General features: G+C 38.6%; 1 protein-coding gene across 6 annotated transcripts in view; it reads right to left on the minus strand.

The window, feature by feature from the left end:
- Positions 1-21,082, minus strand: part of Ten-a (Teneurin-a transmembrane protein) — an 884,426-nt gene that overhangs the window by 222,578 nt on the left and 640,766 nt on the right. For all 6 annotated transcript variants that reach the window (XM_083119054.1, XM_083119053.1, XM_083119052.1 and 3 more), the window contains one exon: positions 9,948-10,142. In XM_083119054.1, coding sequence (XP_082975180.1) covers positions 9,948-10,142 — 195 coding nt within the window. The remainder of the gene's footprint in view (positions 1-9,947; positions 10,143-21,082) is intronic.

Raw genomic sequence — 21,082 nt, forward strand, 5'->3', positions numbered from 1 at the left:
AAGATTGATCTTGCGCAGGATAGAGAGTTGGAAGGCTTGTGTTGGTGCGGCTATAAACCTTCGGGTTTAAGAATGCGTGTTTATATGCCAGTATCACTTCATAGGTTGAATAGTTTGTCGTGGCAAAGACGCATTTCTGGCTCCAAGTCACAACCCCCATATAGACTACGCAAACAATTGGAACACGATGGACATGGCTTAGGGTGAGTCTTTCTTTCTTCACAAGACTGAATCGCTGGTGGATTTCAGATAAAGAAGGAATGTTCAATTACTAATATAGCATGCCAATTAATCATTGACAACGAGCAAACGACGCAGAAGAGTATACCTTGGAAGTCAAACACATGCTCGCATGCAAACAACCCTAAAGTATGCGCATGCGCAAGCATTGCTGGTGGAAATTCCAAGAATCTTTGAGGAACGTTTGTTTGCACTGCGGTTTTACCTTTACATCACAAGGTACCGTACAAGCTCTCATGGGAAATCATGCGTTCATGAGCGTATGTCTAAAAGCATCTAATACATTTCCCTTACAAGTACATATTATTTGTAATGGCAACAAAGTGAGATGCATAGCTATGAATTCGCCGACAGTTGATTGCCGAAATTTACCTGTCGTAAAGTGATTGTATTACAAGCAACATAAATAATATGCGTAAATACCCTTATGATATGATCCGCAATAATTTCTGGAAACCACATTAACAAGTTTAGTTAGATGAAACGTCATTCAAAGATTTGAATTTAATTATTTTTTTCGTCCATAGCGGTAGGCTAACTTTATTTAGAGAATCCGAAGTAGAACATTTCCAAATGTAACATTTGCATTTATCTAATTGAAATTTTACCACGAAGTACATAACTAATTTATCACTTCCTGTACGTGTCCGACCCTCTGGTTGAGTATTTCGATTTTGACGTCTCTTCCACCTTCAATCTGAGCTCGTCAGCTTTTAAGAGTGGAACGTGCACCGAATGCCACGGCCGGAGAAGGCAATCGATGGTCATTAAAGCCGATGGCTTCAGCTAGGCCCGGTCCTCAGAGCGGTTCCCGTTGCGGTGCCAACAGAAATGTAGAATTAAGAACAAGAAAGCACGTATACGTCATCCATTTCCGAACATGTCTCGGTGCTTAAAATAATTAGACTGCTTGATCCTGAAATCGCATTCCAAGGATGTGATATCAAGTTCTGTTCTGTAATTACGTTCAAAAGTCTAATTCTCCAACTATTACCGCGACAATGCCCATCATATCTTTAATTCAGATAAGTATCTCCAGCAATATGCACTCATTTGTCATAAAGGAATTTCCCATCAGACAAGGAATTCAGATAATTTCTTCAACAATACGAAATCAACTGCCATAACAACATTTTCTATCGTCGCCACCCACGGTCGCAGGTTCGAGTCCTGGTTTGGGTGTCTTTTCATCAATTTCATGTAATCATCATTCATCCTAGTCGCCGTGATGAACCCAAAGTGGCAGCACCAGTGGCAACAAATAACAAACATACGAATACAAATACAACCATTTCTTATACCAGGAATGAATTCACATAACTTTCACAGCAATAAGAAATCAATTGTAACACGTCCTATCACATCACAACAATAAGAAATCAATTGTAACACGTTTTATCACACGAAAAATTCAGATAACTTTTCCAACAATAAGAAATCAATTCTTGTAACATGTCTCATCACAGAAATTCAGAAAATTTTTCCAACAATAAGAAATCAATTGTCGTTAACATGTCCTATCATATGAAAAATTCAGATATATGTTCTCCAACAATAACTAATCAAATATCATAATGACGTTACTTATCGTACAAGGAATTCAGACATATGTATCTCTCCAACAATAATACCATAATGATATTGCATATGCCTTCAAAATGCAGACCGTCTTCCTACAATAAGTAACCTAATGATGACATTAGGTTGAACGAAATATTTACTTTCTCGATGAGCACTATTTCTTCATGGCTAAAATGAACTGATTACTCCACAAAATTTCGTTGATATTACAGAATTTTTCGGTGTCTATTATAATTTCCCGTTTGTTTCAGATGTTTTTAAGTCCGCTTTATGCACAGATAGGGTAATCGGGACTGGATCTACAGTGTAAACTGAGATACGAATCACTATATGCCTACACCGGGTATCTGACTATAATCTCCCGTTATCGTCATGCAGAATAATTATCTCAATAATGCCGGCCGATTAATTGCCAATAGTTCTAAGACCTTTTGTGAAATTTGGCTGAGAGAGGAAGAGACCCTACTCCAAGCATAATGCCCTTGGGAGAGTTAATACCCTCGTTACAATAATCCAACCTCAATAACCCTGGTGTTACATGCGGATGTCTGGGTGAGAGTTGCTGTATCTGTGTATGTGTGCGTGTGGGAGGGAGAGGAGAGGGAGCGAATGTTGTTCAGATCCCCTGGACTTCTTCCATATCACGATTCCCCCACTCATCCTCATAGGCGCCAAGTCTTTTCTTCTCGAATAAATAAGCCATGGTGAGGAATAAAGTTTGAAATATGACACACAGGTTCCCACTTTTACTTTGCATTCTGAACAAGTTACGACTCCCCTGTTTCTGAAGCAGTAACATCACCACTGACTTACGCCGCCAGAAGAGCATTTGCTGAAGTGTTGAAGCCCGTAACATTCACAAAATATCACATGAGGTGTAGGCAACCCTTTGCAGTGTTCTTGGATGCTGAAGTAGTTTAGATGCCTCAAGCAGTGTTGGCCACAACATACATACGTATATACGTGCAAAACGAATATAGCCTACATGACATTTGTCTTATAAAAGGTGTCCTAAATTAACGCAGGATTGTGAGCCATTTTTTCACCGCAGGATTGGCAGTATTCTGCAAGGTCACTTGTTGTAGTAAAAATGTTGCGGTTAGTCAATATGGAGAGCTACACGACTGAGGAGCGAGTGACAAGTACGGAGACTGTGGGCAAATTACCTGATATATTCAGTAGTAGAAGCGTCCCAAATGAAAACTGTGCGATTCTTTTTCCTCTGAGGATTCATTATGCCAAAAGTTTATGCTGCGAAAATAAGCATTCCTGAATGGAAAGAAGAAATTCAAAGAGTTATCGACGGCATTGAGCCGAAGTTATGTGAAAAAGTGGTCCAGAATTTTGTCAAATTAATATGAGTGTCAAATGCGTCATGGACGGCATTTGTCAGATATCCTCTTTCACACTTAGTGACAATGTTTAGCCTTCGAAATAATGCAAATAACTTAGCGAACTAATAAATATATAAAACTTTTTTCCCTCTTTTCTTGATTTAAATCCTGCGTTTCTTTTGGGACACCCTTATCTGTTTCTTAAACAGGGCTGGCTTTCAAGCAATTATCGTACAAACGTGTCACACTGTCATTGTTTTTGGAGAAACTATTTATTTTGTTATTACTTTGTAAAAAAATGATTACTAAGGTGAAAACAGACGGATTACGGAAATGAAGTAAAACAAAATAGCAACCACACAAGTGTTAGCGAATATTAAAAATATGGAGATGAACACTGAACCCCCATAAAAATACCATGCATGACGGAAAGATAAATTCTCTGCACGCACCAACTGATGCTAATGGAAAAATATGAGGTAAATGGTGTGATCGTTTAGCCAAAGCTTCCATTAAGTACACAATAAGTAACTACAATGTTGCGACTGAAACTTATTACAGAATTCAGAAACTTGTGTCGGCGGACTTCCCCCTCTGTTTTCAGATGACTAGACTGCAAGATTCTTGTCTCACCAATAGTGTCAGGTGTTGAAAATCTGTGTTACTTGGTTAACTCACAGAATTTAAGTTCAAATCATGTCACTTTCAACGATATGGTCTTTAATCAGAACATATATATTCTTTATTATATTTAACGTATCACCGTTAATAAAAATTGTAATTGTAAGGAACTTGCAATCGTCGACATTGGATATATTGAAACAAGAACACAACATGGTTTTGTGGGCCTAAATCTGCCAAGTGTTTGTCGGCTTTGTTAACTATTCTTTTTATTTTTGTCGCTATTTTGTCACTTTTGGCTAATTGAGATGAAGATGAATGATGAGTATATGAAATTAATAAAAGACAGCCACAAACAATACCAAAGACCTTCACTTGATTGATTTGCTTTATTTTACTTCGCTTCTTGTGCAATTTTTGGCTAATTTGCGAAGATGGGGATGAGTGATGATGTAATTAAATTGATGAATAGACACTCACAAACATCCATGCCCAGGCCGGGATTCGAACGCGGGGCCCCTGGCGTCGTAGCCCTGTGTGCTAACCACTCCGACACGGGGGCCGGTCTTCAGTTTCGAGGTGGAAAGTCGACCACTTAACAGTGCTATGGGACGAGAGGATAAAAGTTCAATGAACAGACAGGAAACAGGCATTATCTTAATTTTATAACTGTTTATTGTAGGTTTGTAAGAATTAGATGCAGGTGCTGAACACACTGAATTAGTGGAGCCTCCCCGATGTCGCAGTGGTAGCGTCGTCGCCTTGCAATCAAGGGGTCACGGGTTCAATACCCGGTGGAGGTCCAGTCCCGCCCGATTAGCCTTACTGTGCATAAAGTGGACTTCAAACACCATATCAATCAATCAATCCAAATACTGAATAAGTTTTAAAATGTGCGGAGCACATAAAGAAACTTATTTTCTTACTTATTTATACAGACATAATTGAATTACTGAATTGTGTCTCTCTGAATATAACATCCGATAAACAAAGATTAAAATAAAGGATGGTATTGAAAAATCTTGAAAGTAGCTCGAGATCGCGTTGGACTTGACCCAAGCTTTGAGGCAAAGAATCGATACTCGGAAACTGAAAATGAAATAATCACGAATTATGGAACCATAGAGATGTTGGCTGCGCGTAACAGCAGCAATTTACAGCGCGTTAGCCCACCTGCGAAAGGGGTGGGTATAAGGGAATATAATTAAGAGAAGTGTGCAGGAAGGGAGGAAAAGTGCAGAGCAGTGCTTCGCAATACTTGCATGACGGTGGCAGATAACCGCCTGTCACGGACGCACACGATGAACTCCTATTCGGGAGAGCAGGGCGGCCGAAAAGACCCTCTGCTAATGCACACTCGTCATAAAACCGTCCCTCGAAAAAGATAAGCACAGGCTCCGTTCCTCTCACGGTACAGAAATACAGAGGAAAGGCCGTAGCCACGCAAATTGATAAGGAAGGCGCCAAGGGTTGGCGACGAGACGCGAGGCTCGCTTCGAAGGAAAATGTGGTCAATCTATTTCAGAAGGAAAATTTGAATACTTTGGGAAGCAGGAAGGAAAGGTTATCCCTCATCACCAGGTGAAATCCAGCACGAAGCTCGCTTCTTTCCCCCTTTCTCAACAATGACGTAATGCGCACGTGTATTGAAAGTGCACGACTTAAGTGATTCCCCGAAAAGGTTAGTAAATCTTCATCGCCGAAAGATAGCCAGAAACTTTTAACATGAAGGCATGAAAGAAAATTCCACAAGCGTACACGAAATTCAGGCGATTTGAGTTTTCAAGGTTGGTGTAGAAGTTTGAGTGTGCTCTTGTCTTTCGCAAGCGAAAGTTAAATGTTTTATTAAATAATTGTTTCAACAGAAACTTTAGCAATTTGTATTAACACAAAGCTCATTCCAAATAACTATTTTTATTTACACTTAGCGCTGAAATTCTCAAATAAATTCGGAACTATAAATTACATTGCTTACAAATCTCATACGTAGCTTCTCTGTGTGAAACAATGCATCGAATACACACATTGAACGAAAGAAATATCATAGGAGAATTCCACGAAACGTGGTCCTACTCCACGTAAATAAAAATGAATTAATCTGAAAATTATTAGTGTTTTTAAAATAATTAAAGTTTAAATGTTTGTGAATACATATAATGTGTATATTTCACCAACAAAATGTATTAGCATCTACGTATAGCCTATACGCTTCACAAACAAATGGTCAAATTTTGCTACAATTTTAAAGGGTCACACACGTAACACATTTTCATTAATGCTTTTCATGCACTCAGGTTCTTTTCATTTGTAGCAGACACCACAAAGTACTTCACAATTCTATGAAATCAGTTCATTATGTATATTTTAATCCAATCTCATGTCTAGGACCTTACATTTTGTGTGTGAAATGTCACACGTAACGCTGGAATTCCCCCATAGAGTATTGTCAGATAGACAAATGGCGACTAGACCTGAAGTTTAAAGTAGGACCCGAATCACTGTGCATCGAACCCGGGACCTCTTGATAACGAGGCGACAAAGTACGTTAGAGAGAATACGATTTGCCCAATGAAGCTCTTTGCAGATGCGAATTGATTTAGGGGGCAATTTCTATTCAAGGAATCTTTAGGTACAAGGCAGTCTGTAGGTTTGAGTCTCTTAATGGATGAAGGAACTGAAGATTATGCTACTGTATACACTGAAGTAAGCAGGGGAGGAGCTGATTGGGCTACAACCATTCCCAAGTTTGAGAAAATGAAAAAGAACCAAACGGATGCAGTAAAGACCTCAAGGAAAAGTGGCAAACTTCCAGTCATCTGATACGCATCAGTGCAGTGTGGTATTGTAATCATAGCAGAAGTGACAGGAGATGGTTCCGTGAAAACGGGAGGGGGGGGGGATGCGCACAGTATTTTTTACCTCTCCATGTAAGCGTCTCTCCTACTCCTCTGCTGCTTACTGGCCTTGAGGTGTAGAGTGCAGGCGGGAAGATCGCACCGCACTGAGTGCTGGCTGGCTTCTACAAGTATACGAAGCTTGATCGAGTCTGCTCTATCCAATTAGTGCCATTAGAAGATTATTAAGACTATTGGGTTTAAGAGATGAGGTATCAACTATAATTAAGAAAATACTAAATGTATTGATTGACTTCCATTCAATGAAACATAGGTACAAACAATCCTCACTCTCTGACACATCAATATATATTAAAATATAGTTCACTGGTGCTCGTATTAATCAACCTAATGTAAAACTTAACTCCACTAGTTTCCTTGATGTTCATTCTACAATAACTTATATATTATTACTTCCTTCGTATTCTATTTTTGTAACAATTATCCTTAACATTGTTCTCAGATCTGTTTTCAAAGTTATCTAATTTAGGAAATATTTTCTACCCTGCTTTGTCTGTTTCTTAAATGCGTAAGTGGAATCAAATTGTTAAGAATGGTGCAGAAATCACAGGCCAAATATAATCCACAGCCGGGCATACATAAAGTCAATAGCAGATTGTTTTCCAACATGTAATTTAGAGAGATAATAATGTACATATTACATATTCATTGGAGGTCGTCTGTGAGAAATATTGTAATGTTCATATCGAGATACAACTAATGCAAAATATTTACCAGTTCCTTGCCCCATCCGAGAGTTGCAATGAGGATATTTAAATAATCGGTTGCCAATTCGACACCTTGATTGCTCGGAGAGAAAAATTATGGTGCCCAGGAGTCGCCAGGAGAAAAAATCATATATTTTATTTCTGTAATTTCTCCCTGGCGAGCAATTGTATCCGTTAGCGTCAAAGCATAAATCATTCCCCCGTCGCTTGGATGATTGGTTCGTAATGCGGGTGCTTATATTATCTCACACGTGCTAAAACGGCTCCTAATGGGGAAATGAGAGTAGTATTTCACGTTGTATCTTCCCCCTCTAGCGCCAGTAACATATTTTAACGTATATCATTGTCACATATTTTGGCTCGTTGCTTTATCAAGTATAACTTTCGCATAATAATGTTTGTCTTAAAGAAATGCTACTATGTTGCAAAATTGATGTCTGGTAGAGACATGCACAGTGTGTCAGCGCTCAGGCTATTTTCACCCTAATATTAAAAACAAGGTACAGCAGCAGGAGCAATTAGACCAATGATAGTCCTTTTTCTCTTTTAAAATATATTTCAGGTCAAGGTTCAGCTTATCAGTGGGAGGACAAGGTTACATTGTGTTTTTAATTCTTTTTCAGGCATCTAATTTGTGTGTTAGTTATAACAGTGGTCTAACATATTATTTATTAAATGAATTATTATGGTGCTTCATAGTTAGGACTTATTTGGGAAAAAAATATAAAATATTTCGAGTCCTTCTAAGAATGACATCAGAAGTCAACACTTGGCTGATATATTTAGCACCTACAGTCCAGCAGAATTAACTTGAGACAAATGGCTGCCGGCGCCGCTGCAAGAGTACCAACCTACAGCGAACGCTTGACTCTCACCAGAATCACGGGCAATCAGCTGACAACGGGAGATGGGAGATTTGAAAAATAATTACATTGTGTAATGGAAATATCACTGTATTAAAAGGACATGCTAAGAAAATTATAAGCATTATAAGTATTCTTTCTTACACAATAAATTGGTAAACAGTTTATTCTTTACATTTAATCCGTAATTTGGAAACACTACCGCTTTGCTTGCTTCACCAGTCATTGCACGTGAGTCCTTTCAACAATTGGTAACATTTCGCGCGCCCGAGCATTAGTGTTTCCATTGGCCCGTTACAGCAGGAAGTCCCCGACTCCATGCAAATTCGAGCGCAGTTGCATCACTCACAGAGCGGCCATTTCTCTCAAGTTAATTCTGCCCGACTGTAGTAACTCGTCCGCCACCTTCTTACTATCAATAAATAGAGCATTTTTTAATAGGGGCAGTGTGGTATTGAACTATTTTCAAGATGGAGGGTAGTTCTAGTAACCTCGTTGGTACGATAACCTATTAAACTATTGCGAATATCTAGACAACAGCGAAGGCAAATCACAAAGAATCACGTGAATGCTCTAGAAAGAATTCAGATGTGGTTTTTCAGCACTTTGAATATTATAGCGGTTTCGAAAGGAGAGGAAATTTCTGGAACGGCTTCGGCCAAAGGTCCAGCCGAGCCTTAAAGGTTGCATACACTCTGTCCCGAGAATATCTGGAGCAAACGAACGAAAATAAGTCCTGCTTTGCTCCGCCAACTCGCTTTCTCCCCTTCTCTATCATAATACGCGGCCTCAATCCACATATTTCCGAGCCAGAGGGTAGACGTAGGTGGAGGAAAGCGTTAACGACTACGTTTCAGTTCCAGCAGCACCATGGTGCACCCGTTCGAAAAGGCTCTCGCATTCATTAAAATTTGCTACCAACGAGAAGAAGCATATCACATACGTGATGATGTGAACAATATCGGAGAACAGTTGTACAAAGAAAATCGAAACATTTCATGCCAGTTATTTCTCTAAAATATTCTTAGAGTTCGTTACATACTAAATTTTACCCTACATGCTATTTTTGTGCCCGTAAACAGACTGTTAGGTTTTCAATACAGAAGTTTGCTCCAGGCTATAACTATCACTCTATGGAAGTTCCATTGTGCCTAAATTTGCCTATTTGGACTGCATTTCGATTATTGGTGAATACAGCCTGAAATGCTAATTAAAGCGATCACGTGTCAAATTTGAAAGTATATTCTGTTGCAATCCTGGGCGGACAATAAATTTGATATAAAAATATATTAATGTCTATTCTTGTGTCTATTTTCCAACTGTTTAGTGCCTAGAACAAGCTCTAATAATCATCTAGACACGGCTTCTTTTCTAATGTTATTGACCGATATTAGATACTCTTCCTTCTGGTCTCTACCAACTATTTGCAGACCTCTAAGGGTCTCACTTATCGCACAAGATTCAACCAACCTCCCCGTCTTTCGCCTTCTCTGCAGGTTCTTGGGGGTTGACCAACAATGTATTGTTTATGCTAAGAGCCTAACAACGAAGGCATTTCGGCAGACATCAGAAGGCGGGTAGGTTGGCTGAGGCTTGTGCGGTGAGTGAGACACAACCTCTAACGGGAGGTGCACACGGTATTACTTATTCCAAAATCATGCAGAATGAACCAAGGTGGTCACCTACCTTCGTCGCAGAAAGATCCCTTCCACCCTGGAAGACAGACGCAGACGCCTCCAAGACACTGACCGTGGCCAGAACAATCGGGCACCTCGCAGTCATGCTCTGGGATATCACACTCGTAGCCCTTCCAGCCCCCCTCGCAGTGGCAGAGGCCCCCGCCGTACTTTCCATGGTTACTGCACAACACTGGACACACACCTGGAAGATGAAAAAATTATAATTAGTATATCAATACATGCGGAAACAACTACAAGTACATAAAGTTCGAAATGCATGTAAATCAGCCTACGATTATAGATTGACAAAATGCGAGCATGTCCTCTGTTGTCAAGAAACAGTAAATTCTCAACATTAACTCAACTGACATTTGTAGTCTACAACACCATAAATAATAAATAACCAAACTAAATAGATTCGAAATTATTAAATGCCAGAGGTGAAACTGACTTGGATACAACTAGCAACGCTGCGAGTCTCAGTTTGCCTTGATGAAGAACATCAGTTCATCAAGCCTATTTTAGTTACACATCATCTAAACCTGGGATGTGCTCCCCAATAAAGCAAAGCAACAAAAACTGCTTGTTTTAGCAACAGTGCTTGTGGATGTAATCAACGATTAGAGGCAAAGTAATCTACGAAAGATAAATAGCAAACTAAGTGAAACGTGTCAAATATTAAAATTAATCAACGCAATTCAGTTTAAAATTAATTAAAATATTTACTTGGCTCAGGGTTTTTATTGATATTCTCATTTGCTAATTCGTACTTTCTTAAATTCTAATTTGTGCAAGTTTTCATTTTACTACTAATTTTGTACTTTTTCAGGTTAGTTAATACACCCGTCATTACTGCAAATCGCCCAGCAATAAAGTTTATAGAATTTAAATGCATAACTCGCGACATCTAACTTTCACTTCACAAGATAATTTTCAAAGAGTGAAATCAATCATTTCAGCTTACATTCCTATTTTTTAACGTCGCCTTTCTACCTCTTTGGCTAATATCTACAATTTTCTCCTAACATCGCAATCTCTACTCGACATTTACTGATACCTTACAACGACATGGCTTCTAAAATCAGTTTGCTGCCACACGGTATATTTACAATATTAAATTTTTTTTGTGTTTATTCAAATTATAACGTTTCACGAGAATTTATAATTTTCCATAGATTTTTCTCACTTCTAGTAGTTGTTTCACATATATTACAGGGTGTCCCAGTTAAAAGTAGCCCGGCTCCGATCGACAGTTACATGCTAAGGATCATGAAAGAAGTGAAGTGTGTGTACTGATGACCTTGAGTACCTACCACGGTTAACGTTACAATGGACTATTCCAATTTACTGGTGCAATATAGCAGTCATTTGGCTCAGACAAATGAGCCGGGCTACTTTTAACTAGGACACCCAGTAAGTGTGTGTGTGTGTATGTGTGTGTGTGTGTGTGTGTGTGTGTATATATATATATATATATATATATATATATATATATATATATATATATATACATACCGGGTGGTCCAGAAGTCCCGGAACGGTCACATATCGTGAGAAATACACATCGAATAGGAAAACGAAAAAATACGTGTTTAATAAGTGAAAGAAATCTATTCAATGATATCACACTTGATTCCCCACCCCCGCCCCCTGGGGGTGGGGCGGGGGGCACCTGGGAAACTTTAAATGGAAACCCCATTTTGTATTGTAGAATCGGAAAGATGACTTCATTCCGAGTCCAACGAGCTATCAACCATCCTTCTAGCTCAATTAGGAACGGAGATATGGGGATTTTAAATTTTGCCCCCCCCCCAAAAAAAAAACGTGGAAAGGGGGTCTAGCATATGCTCTATTGACAGGTCTTGACGTGCAGATTCTGAATCTGCAATCGCTTTCACTCTAACTCAATTAGGGGCAAAGCGTCCCTTTGAAATTTTTTGGGTTTTATGAAATTTTCTGTTTTTTTTTGGGTTTTTTTTTGTTGTTTTTTTTGGCAAGGATTCAAAATCGCCATATATCCTTTCCTAATTGAGCTAGGAGGATGGTTGATAGCTCGTTGGACTCGGAATAAAGTCCTCTTTCCGATTATATAATAAAAAATGGGGGTTTCCATTTAAGGTTTCACGGGTGGGGAATCAAGTGTGATATCATTGAATAGCTTTCTTTCACTTATTAAACACGTATTTTTTTCGGTTTCAGATTCGATGTGTATTTCTCACGATATATGACCGTTCCGGGACTTTTGGACCACCCGGTATATTGTGTGTGTGTGTGTGTGTGTGTGTGTATGTACATGTACATACATACATATATATACATGTACATTATATATATATATATATAAATACAGGGTGTCTCAAAAGTAATAGCGCCAACTAACACAGGTGAAGGTACACGATAATAGAAGCAAAAAACTCTCAGTAAACATGGGTCTGCAAACGAGCCGTTTTCGAGATAATCGCGAATGTGTGAATACAAGATGCCACTGACATCATTGTTTGTAAACGTCGACCTAGTTGGTAAAGTGCTTTCGAACACTACCGGTTCATTTAATTGGTCACAAGCATGTACAATTATCTGTATTGTATCCATCCTGTTTGATTACAACGCCACCTCTCGGAAATATTCTGTCTTGTAAAGAAAGAGCTAACCTCGGACCGCGCAAGGAGTAAAGCACTCAGTGTTTACAAAATGCAATCAGTGACGGCTTCTAACCACACATTCGCACAAAATTATTAGAATTTTACCAACTAGGACGACGTTTACAAACGATGAAGTCAGTGGCGGCTTGTAACCACACATTCGCGATTATCTCGAAAACGGATCTTTTGCGGACCTATGTTTACTGAGGCTTTTTTACTTTTATGCTTTTATTATCGTGTACTTCCACCTGTGTCAGTTTGCGCTATTACTTATGAGACACCCTGTATGTATGTATGTGTGTGTATATATATATATATATATATATATATATATATAAAGAGAGCCATTGGACGCGAGACCCCGGGGGGTCGTCCACCCCTTGCTACGCTTATGTTTTCTCTTCCACGAATGGAGCGGGAAGGGGGGAGATACGGGGGGTGGGTTCATTTCATTGTAGTTTTGTAAATTTTCCAAGAAGTCAAATTTTGAATAGCCTACAATAGATCAACTGTGACAACGGCAAGCATAACTTTCCCATATTTCTAGGCACATTCCTCTGAGGCTTAGGTGCTCCTTCTTATAGTCCGCCCCTTTCCAATCCATAGTGATGTAGAAATGGCAGTGTTCTGCAAGTAGAAGCCAGCTTCTGTAATGCCTAGATGTTATTAGGTAATTTATAGTCCCTTCCTCTCGACGTTTCGAATTAAACATCTCGTTGCCCCTTCAAATGAAAGTACATTGGGGATTTATGACGGAGACGTGATTCCATGAACAGACACTCGATAGCGAAATCCAAATTCCCCTTCTGCGTCTTTTGAAGGGGGGCGCGGGGGTGAAAGAGTCGTGCGTTGGGTTGAGACAGAGGGGCGTTTCTTATAGACTCATTAGCCACATTTAAGATTCAATGGTTGTTTTTAAAAATGTATTTTATGTGCTTGTAATGTTTTATTAGCAGACGTTTTAAACTGAAATTATTTGTTCACCTTGAACTGTTTTGCACATGCTACTTAACATGTCAGTAGTGAATTTATTTTCCCTCTTTCTCTCTCTGTTTGTGTGCGTGTGTGTGTGTGCGTGCGTGTGGGGGTGCGTGGCACTCTAGGCAGGATTGTGGATTGCCTCTCCCCCACATTAACAAGCACCGAGATTTTGTGTGCGTCCTTTCACATTTTCTTCTTATGCCATGGTTTGTGATACTCGTATGTATACATCGTATACATTTTGAAATGAAGAAGCAAAGAAAAAACTCATTAAAAATTAATAAAGGTTATATTTAAACATTCTTAGTTAGCATGTTTGATTTTTAAAAAATGAGCATATTTAGAAATATTTCAGTTATGTCTTAGCGTCTGAAGAACATCTTTAAAACATTAATATTGCTGCCTAGGTACAACTTTGTGCTACCTGAATATAAGCCTACAAGTAAAATAATAAAAAGAAAGCTTAAAATAAATAATACAGTAAGCAGGAAGTTTTCAGAAGAAAAAAATGTAATTTACAATGATTCCACTCTGTTTGGAAAAAAAATACGTCGTTATAAACTATGTATTACACATTATACAAAGTAAAATTTACAAAATATTTATAAAACCTGAAAATGAAAATGACGCCCTAGGCTTCAGCCCTCTTCTACGGGCCTGGTGTGCGTAAAGGTAAAGCTACTCTATGCATATTGCAACATGTCGTAAAGGCATATGAGGGGATGTTGAAATTGTGTCCCACACATTCACTATCTCTGCCATTTGTGGAGGTGATAATAATAATAATAATAAAATTTATTAGAGCGGGCTTGTCTCGGCCACTGATGTGATCAGCACCACGTTCCGGCCACCTTTACCCACCCCCAGACATCCATTTATTAAAAGCTGGAAGAACCTCAGAGCCGCTCCATGCACGGAAAATTGCTACAAAAATTCCCACATGAAATCATTTACCCCGAGTTATCGAACCCAGATATGTAAGATCGTGCGTGTCGACTTCGGAATATACTGGACTCTTTTTTTAATTCATACTCCAAGGAAATACAAATAAGTTCGAATTATCCGAAATTCGAATTAACAGAAACTTCACATCAGTAAAGATTATTTCAAGGGGAATAAACTTCTGTTCGAATTACCTAGGGCATTGTTTTTCATCAGCATTTTTTTAATCACTGGCACCTCAAGTGAGATAAATCTTCACTTTCTGGGCTCATGTAAACTTGTCTTGTCCTTGAATGCAGTCTGTGTTGGGGAGCAGAAAACCTGTTTCTGCAGTCCAATGGGAATTTACAAAGACAGAGGCACTTGCAATGCCCGTGTTTCAGCAGCAGAAAGAAAAAGCTACTTGAATTGCCGAATCTGGGGAAACTCGTGAGATCCTATTCGATGAAGAAGGTTCGAAAAGTAAGAAAACCAACAGGCATGTGCAAGAATGTCGTCAACAAATTTCAACTCTTTGTCTTGCTAGTCAAAGCCTGCACTTTTAGGTTTAAAAATAATGGCTTTATCGTGGGGAGTGGCGTTGTCATTCTTGCCACCCAGTCCAGAACGAACGTTTGTCTAAACGCACGGCCATGAAAATAGGCGGCTGGACAGAATTGCGCTGGTGCAATGTATGGGAAAAGCAAAGCGAGAGCGGGAGAAAAGTATCTGGTTCCCGCGCACTTTTAGGCAATGTCAACTGGGCTGCGTTGCCTAGTTCGAGCGTCAGAACGACCTCTCTCCGGAGTAGACTGTTGTTATTCCTGACCATTCGAGCAAATACTGTAGTTTGTACCACCTGGATTACAAAGACCAAATCTACAGCTGTGCAACGAAATCTTTCAGGCCGTGTCCGAAAGGTGCAAGACCATATTTGAAGAAGCGAGCATCCTCCGAGTATGGTCTGGGAGTGCGGTCTTCAAGTCGTGGACTGGAAGTGAAGTATTTCGACTGCAGCGCCAAATAAGATCAGTAGATAAAACTGAGTACTCGTTGTTTTCCCCGCGTTTTAAACACTTGTTTTTCACCATAGAAATCACATAGCATTTTCAAATGTTCGTACACATATATTTCCACACATTAGAAGAACTTTAACCAACAACTTGCTGGCCCATAACGTATATTTAACCTGTGCTGCTGGCTTTCTACCTCCGTGATTTTAAACAAATGAACAACGAGTGCGAAAATCACGTGACCTAGTCAGCAACCATCCGTACTGCGAGCTCTGCACTTGCGTGCTTCTGTTCTTGGCGCTTTCGAACTGTACTAGGTGACGTTACTAGGTGCACCTTTCGGACAGATCCTCATTCTCTTAAACCTCCGAACACACGTGGTTGTGTTCCGACATGGCAATAGCGCGAACTTCTGCCACCCGCCTAATTTCATGGCCGTGCGTTTAGTTCAAATCGTCTCGTTGCACCCAATTCTGCGAAGAAGGTGAGAAACAGCAGAGGCATCTTATCAACTCAGTCACTCGTTAATTTTGGCAATGGTGTGCGAAACGAAATTTCTCGTCACCATGGTGATGCAGCATCACGATTGATTCAACGGTAAACGAATTAGCTTTTCCTCGCCTACACAAAGGGTAGATGATGACTGGTAGGCCTAAACTAACGCAGCAGTATGAATAGAGTTCTGCGACCTTGACTCCCGGTATGAACGCGTGGGAGGCGAGTGACTTGCGCGTGGGGGTAAAAATCTACAAATCCAGGCGAGTTTGATCATTAGCAGAATTTCCTCCATCTCTTGATTATTTTTCACTGAATTCCCGCAGGGCAGCTATGATTTAATGAAACCAACACAAACCGTGCACAAATTCACACGTGCGGAGTGATAAAAGCCATACCAAGGTGGCTACTCTAAGGCTATGATAAAATTCAAGTATAATTCCCAGTTTTGAAGGCGAATTTTCCAAAAATTCAAGGCTACAAGCACATGTTTATTTCTATTTGAACTTATGTTATTACCGCCTCTCACCACCCACACACAAATGTATTAATAATATAAAGTGTGTGTCTGATTCCAATGCATCCAAAATTCTAATTCAATTAAATTAAACGGTATATATATTTAAAATATTTAATATAAAGTACGGAGTTTACATTTGCCACTTCACACATCTACAAACAAAAGTCACAAATGTTACGGTTCATATTCTAATCTACGAAAATTGTTAATTGTAACAGACTAAAATTTACCTAATCATCTTCAACATATCTTGTCTTCCGTCTGTCAGATATTGTTCTGCAAAGAACAGTAACAAAGTAAACGGATTGAGAGAATTCTGTTTTATCTTTAACGTAACTTTCCTTTCCTTCCCCGATAAATATAATAGCTAAACTGTAAAAAACTTGTCTCAATGCATTTATAAATATGTATAAATTCAATGGCATTTGGATTAACAAAAGTTGCAATTTTTCAGGTCTCCGGAGAAAAATTCAAGCAGAATCCACGCATAATTCCCGGAGCCAATAATTCATACAGCCAAGGACACTTCTGGGTTGTAACGACACCATTGACTTCCAGTAATTATATTTTCGGCAGCTTCAAATACACTAGGATAGTTAGTACGTTCAACAGATCCCAGAAGTTCCAAACGTCACTGCCAGATGGAAACACTTGCTTCAGTTCGTTTGGTTTTGTGTAGGGAGAGAGAATTTTAAAGGTGGCTCTATTCACACTGTGACCAGATTCACTATAAGTTACCCTGCTGTATATTACATTATTTGAAGTTCGGTACAAATAGGTTATATGTATACCTGGAATTGTATATCCCTCCCTTCAATTTAACTTTGTTTGCATTACTTTTCTTCTTATATTATTTCAAGATATTTAAAGAAAATATATTTTTAATCTTGACCTTATTATGTAATATTTTCTTCACTGTGTAAGCTTTACGTTTTCTTGGTTATGTATATCGTCTTGATTTCAATAATGTTTCTTGTTATTGAAAGTCATGTCAATATAAAAACTCAAACCAGACAATGTAGAACACTGTATTTGGGCATTTGCTTGTTGTGTTGAAAATAAATAAGTAATATTTGTACACAGGGATAGTTTTGTCATTGTGGTCTTACACAGGACTATGTAAATTTTTAAACCTCACATTACGCACTTTCAACTGTAGGTCCAGTCTATCATTAATTCGTACTGATTTATAAAGAAACTAAAGAATGAGATTTTCTTTGCGAACTTCTCTTCGACACTAGTATTTTTCAGCTTCCGTTTGCAATTTTTTATTTTTTCTGAAAAATTGGTGTAGTCAGGGTGTATAATTTTCTGTGGGGATGGACCACACTTTAGCGTCTCTACTGAAAAACTCACGCTTACCTTTGTTATAATAAACTACTTTGCGTGTGAATAACCCAGCTTCTTCCTATTGTACCCTGGCGTATAAGAGGACTTCAAGTGAAATTAGGAATGAACACATATTCACCTGGAAACAGCCACTTAATAATAATAGTAGCTAATTTCAGCACAACACGCATGAGTCAAGCACGGGGCAGCATGGAATGGCCTCTAACTAATTAACCAATTATGCGAGGGTATTTGCGATGAAAACGTCGCCCACTCCTTTACGCTGCAATTAATTGCCTGATCAAGAGAGCACTTACAACCTGTCATCTCATAATTGCGATTCATTTGCGGTAGCTCCCCGACTACGAAATTTTCTTCAAAATCTGATACATTATGCACCAGGAACATTCGCCGTACACTCAATGGACAGGAAGTCTTTCAATGTTGGCAGATGAGAGTTTACATAATTGGTATAAAATAAAACCTTCTTTAATACTTGTGATGTGTCTGTATATGTACGTAAATATAACTAGATATGATTGCATTCTAATTTATAATCTTTCCAATGGGATTTCACTAATTGTTGCATTTATTCAATTGCACAACTTGGAAAATACCGTTTATTACGAGTGTAGTTAGTTTTTATGTCCACTTTATGTACAGAAAGGCTATGGCGTTACCACTACGTCATCGGGGAGGCCCAAGTATTTTCTTCATACTTATAAAACATAAGATTTCAAAATAGTAGAATTTAATACTCCATATAAACTATATACATTAGTTTTGGGAGTGTTCAGTGCAGTTTACTTTTTCATTACAAAACAAAGCATCTGTAATTTACAAGATAAGTATTCATTTATGACGGAATATTTCCAATTTAATAATAGTTTTCTCGATTTGGTTTTGAACCTTGCCATATTTTTCACTGGTCTTGGTAGAGGATTTAATATTTTTGCACCATCTGTTCGGGTCCTTCTTGAACTAGCGTTAGTATGGTGAAATTAGGTTTAGTAGCAAGTTGTTTATTTCTGGTGTTTATGCATGTGTGTTACATACGCATAAAATGCCGTTTCATAAATGTATAGTGAAGGCATAGTTAATATTTTGTATTTTCTAAACAAAGTTAAGGACGACTTTTCATACCTGATAAAATCATAAAGGACAGCTTTTGTTTCCTAAATTCTTCTAAACTTCCAAAGGGCTTCACTCAAAATACGATTCTATAATTCATTAGCGAATGTTGGCAAATTGCTAAGGGAAGATATGAGAACTGAAATTAAAACTTGTATTGTAAACGTCGCTAAGTACGTACATAAATTGTTACTAAAGTAGCCTATTAGTAAGATACTTCTTGAAGAAAAGTTACCATTTTAGTTGTTTTCAGAGAATATGCATAAAATGTATTAAATTTCGCGAGAAGCACTAAGAAATCACGTAAGATACGTTATTTCACGATTATGAAAATTAAGGTATTTACATATGAAGCACATACATATGTGAGACTCTTCAGTTCAATTTCCTAGCTTAACATCAACAAAAGAGCTGTTCAACAAGAGTTAATATTATTTTCAAATTTGGGCACCCGCAAAATGCAGCTACTTTTGATTCTGTAAACATTTATTGTAATGTGGAAAAGTTTCGAGAGGGGGTCGGGCCCGTGAGCCAATTCTGGCTACGCCAGTGCTGGTGGTTTCAACGTTTGCGTAAGCATCAGTGCTGCCCCTCAACCGTCTAAGCTTTCCTCCATTACCTGAGCCGAGTTCCCTGCACAGGCTTAGCATTCATCCAATGGTTAAAACCGATTTAGACCTGTTCTGCGCAATTGTTTCTACTCGGTTCTTGATAGGGAATTGCCTCATCATTAGCAAGTTTCGGAAGTTGAGGAAAGTTGTTTTTCCCTAAACAGGATGCTGAACATAATTGCAGTTCGTGTCTCTTCACTTAGAACCAACCACAAATGACTGGTTTTATGATGCATTTTTTTTTTTTGATTCATTGTTTAGGTTCTTGGTGGGTTGTTGGTAAATTTTCAGTATTCTGCTGGTATTTTAGTGGTATTTAATCTTCCAAAATTCTGCATCGGCTTAAGTTTAAAGAGAGAGGGAGGAGCCAGGGAAACCGAGAGAATTGGAGCGAGAAAGACATAGATAAAATGGAAGAAGATAGTAAGAGAGAGAGAACGCGCAGAAGATAAAAACGAGATAAAGAAGAGCCAGGGAAGGACAGAGAATTGAAGCGAGAGATATAGAGAGTAGGATATAAAGAGAATGGGACAAGTACTAAGAGAGGGAGAGAGAATGGGTGATAGAAACGGGAGAGATAGAGAAGGAGGGAGGGAGAGCAGGCGACTTCTATGTGTCTGGTCACACAACGATAAATCCAGGAAAGAACCGGACACTTAGCGCTGTGGTAGACGCGTATTAGAAATACAACAGCTGTTAGCTAAATAATTTAACCCGCCATAAATCTGGTTGAGCAAAATTCTTCATGTACTTTCAGATGTAAACGACTCATTTACCATCTATGAAGAATTCAAGTAAACCACTCATTCGCCATCTATGAAGAATTCAAGTAAACCACTCATTCGCCATCTATGAAGAATTCAAGTAAAACACTTATTCGCCATCTATGAAGAATTCAAGTAAACCACTCATTCGCCATCTATGAAGAATTCAAGTAAACCACTTATTCGCCATCTATGAAGAATTCAAGTAAACCACTCATTCGCCACCTCAAGTGTATGTAGGGGAGCGAAAGTCCCCTATCACCCCGACCACTTACCATCCTCTCCAGCAAACAAGATAAACTATATAGCTAAATAAATGTAGGCCGCCGGCACATTAGACAATTTTTGGACCAAACCTGGACAAAATAAGAAAACTATACCTTTTTGGATGTGATTTCCAAGGATTTCCAGAATAAGTTCAGGACAAACAAATTTCACAATTCTGTCTAATTGTACTGAACTAATTTAATGCCTTATTAGTAAAAAAAAAATCATGTTCGTATGACATTTAGGGGGTACATTACATTTATGTGATTCCCCTCAAAAAACTCTTCCTGTCAAGACAGTTTATTTTTATAGTGCAAATTTTTATAAATCTTGATCCGCATGTCCTTGGCTTTCAAAAGAATATTTCCTTAATTTGCAAAATTTAGTTCTCTCTCTCTCATTCTTTACACACCCCTCTTCCTTCCAATTACACTACGTATCTCTCTCTTCTGATGATTGAAAATATCT

This window comes from Lepisma saccharinum, chromosome 3 (genome assembly GCF_977018435.1).
Source record: "Lepisma saccharinum chromosome 3, izLepSacc3.1, whole genome shotgun sequence".
Classification (NCBI taxonomy): domain Eukaryota; kingdom Metazoa; phylum Arthropoda; class Insecta; order Zygentoma; family Lepismatidae; genus Lepisma; species Lepisma saccharinum.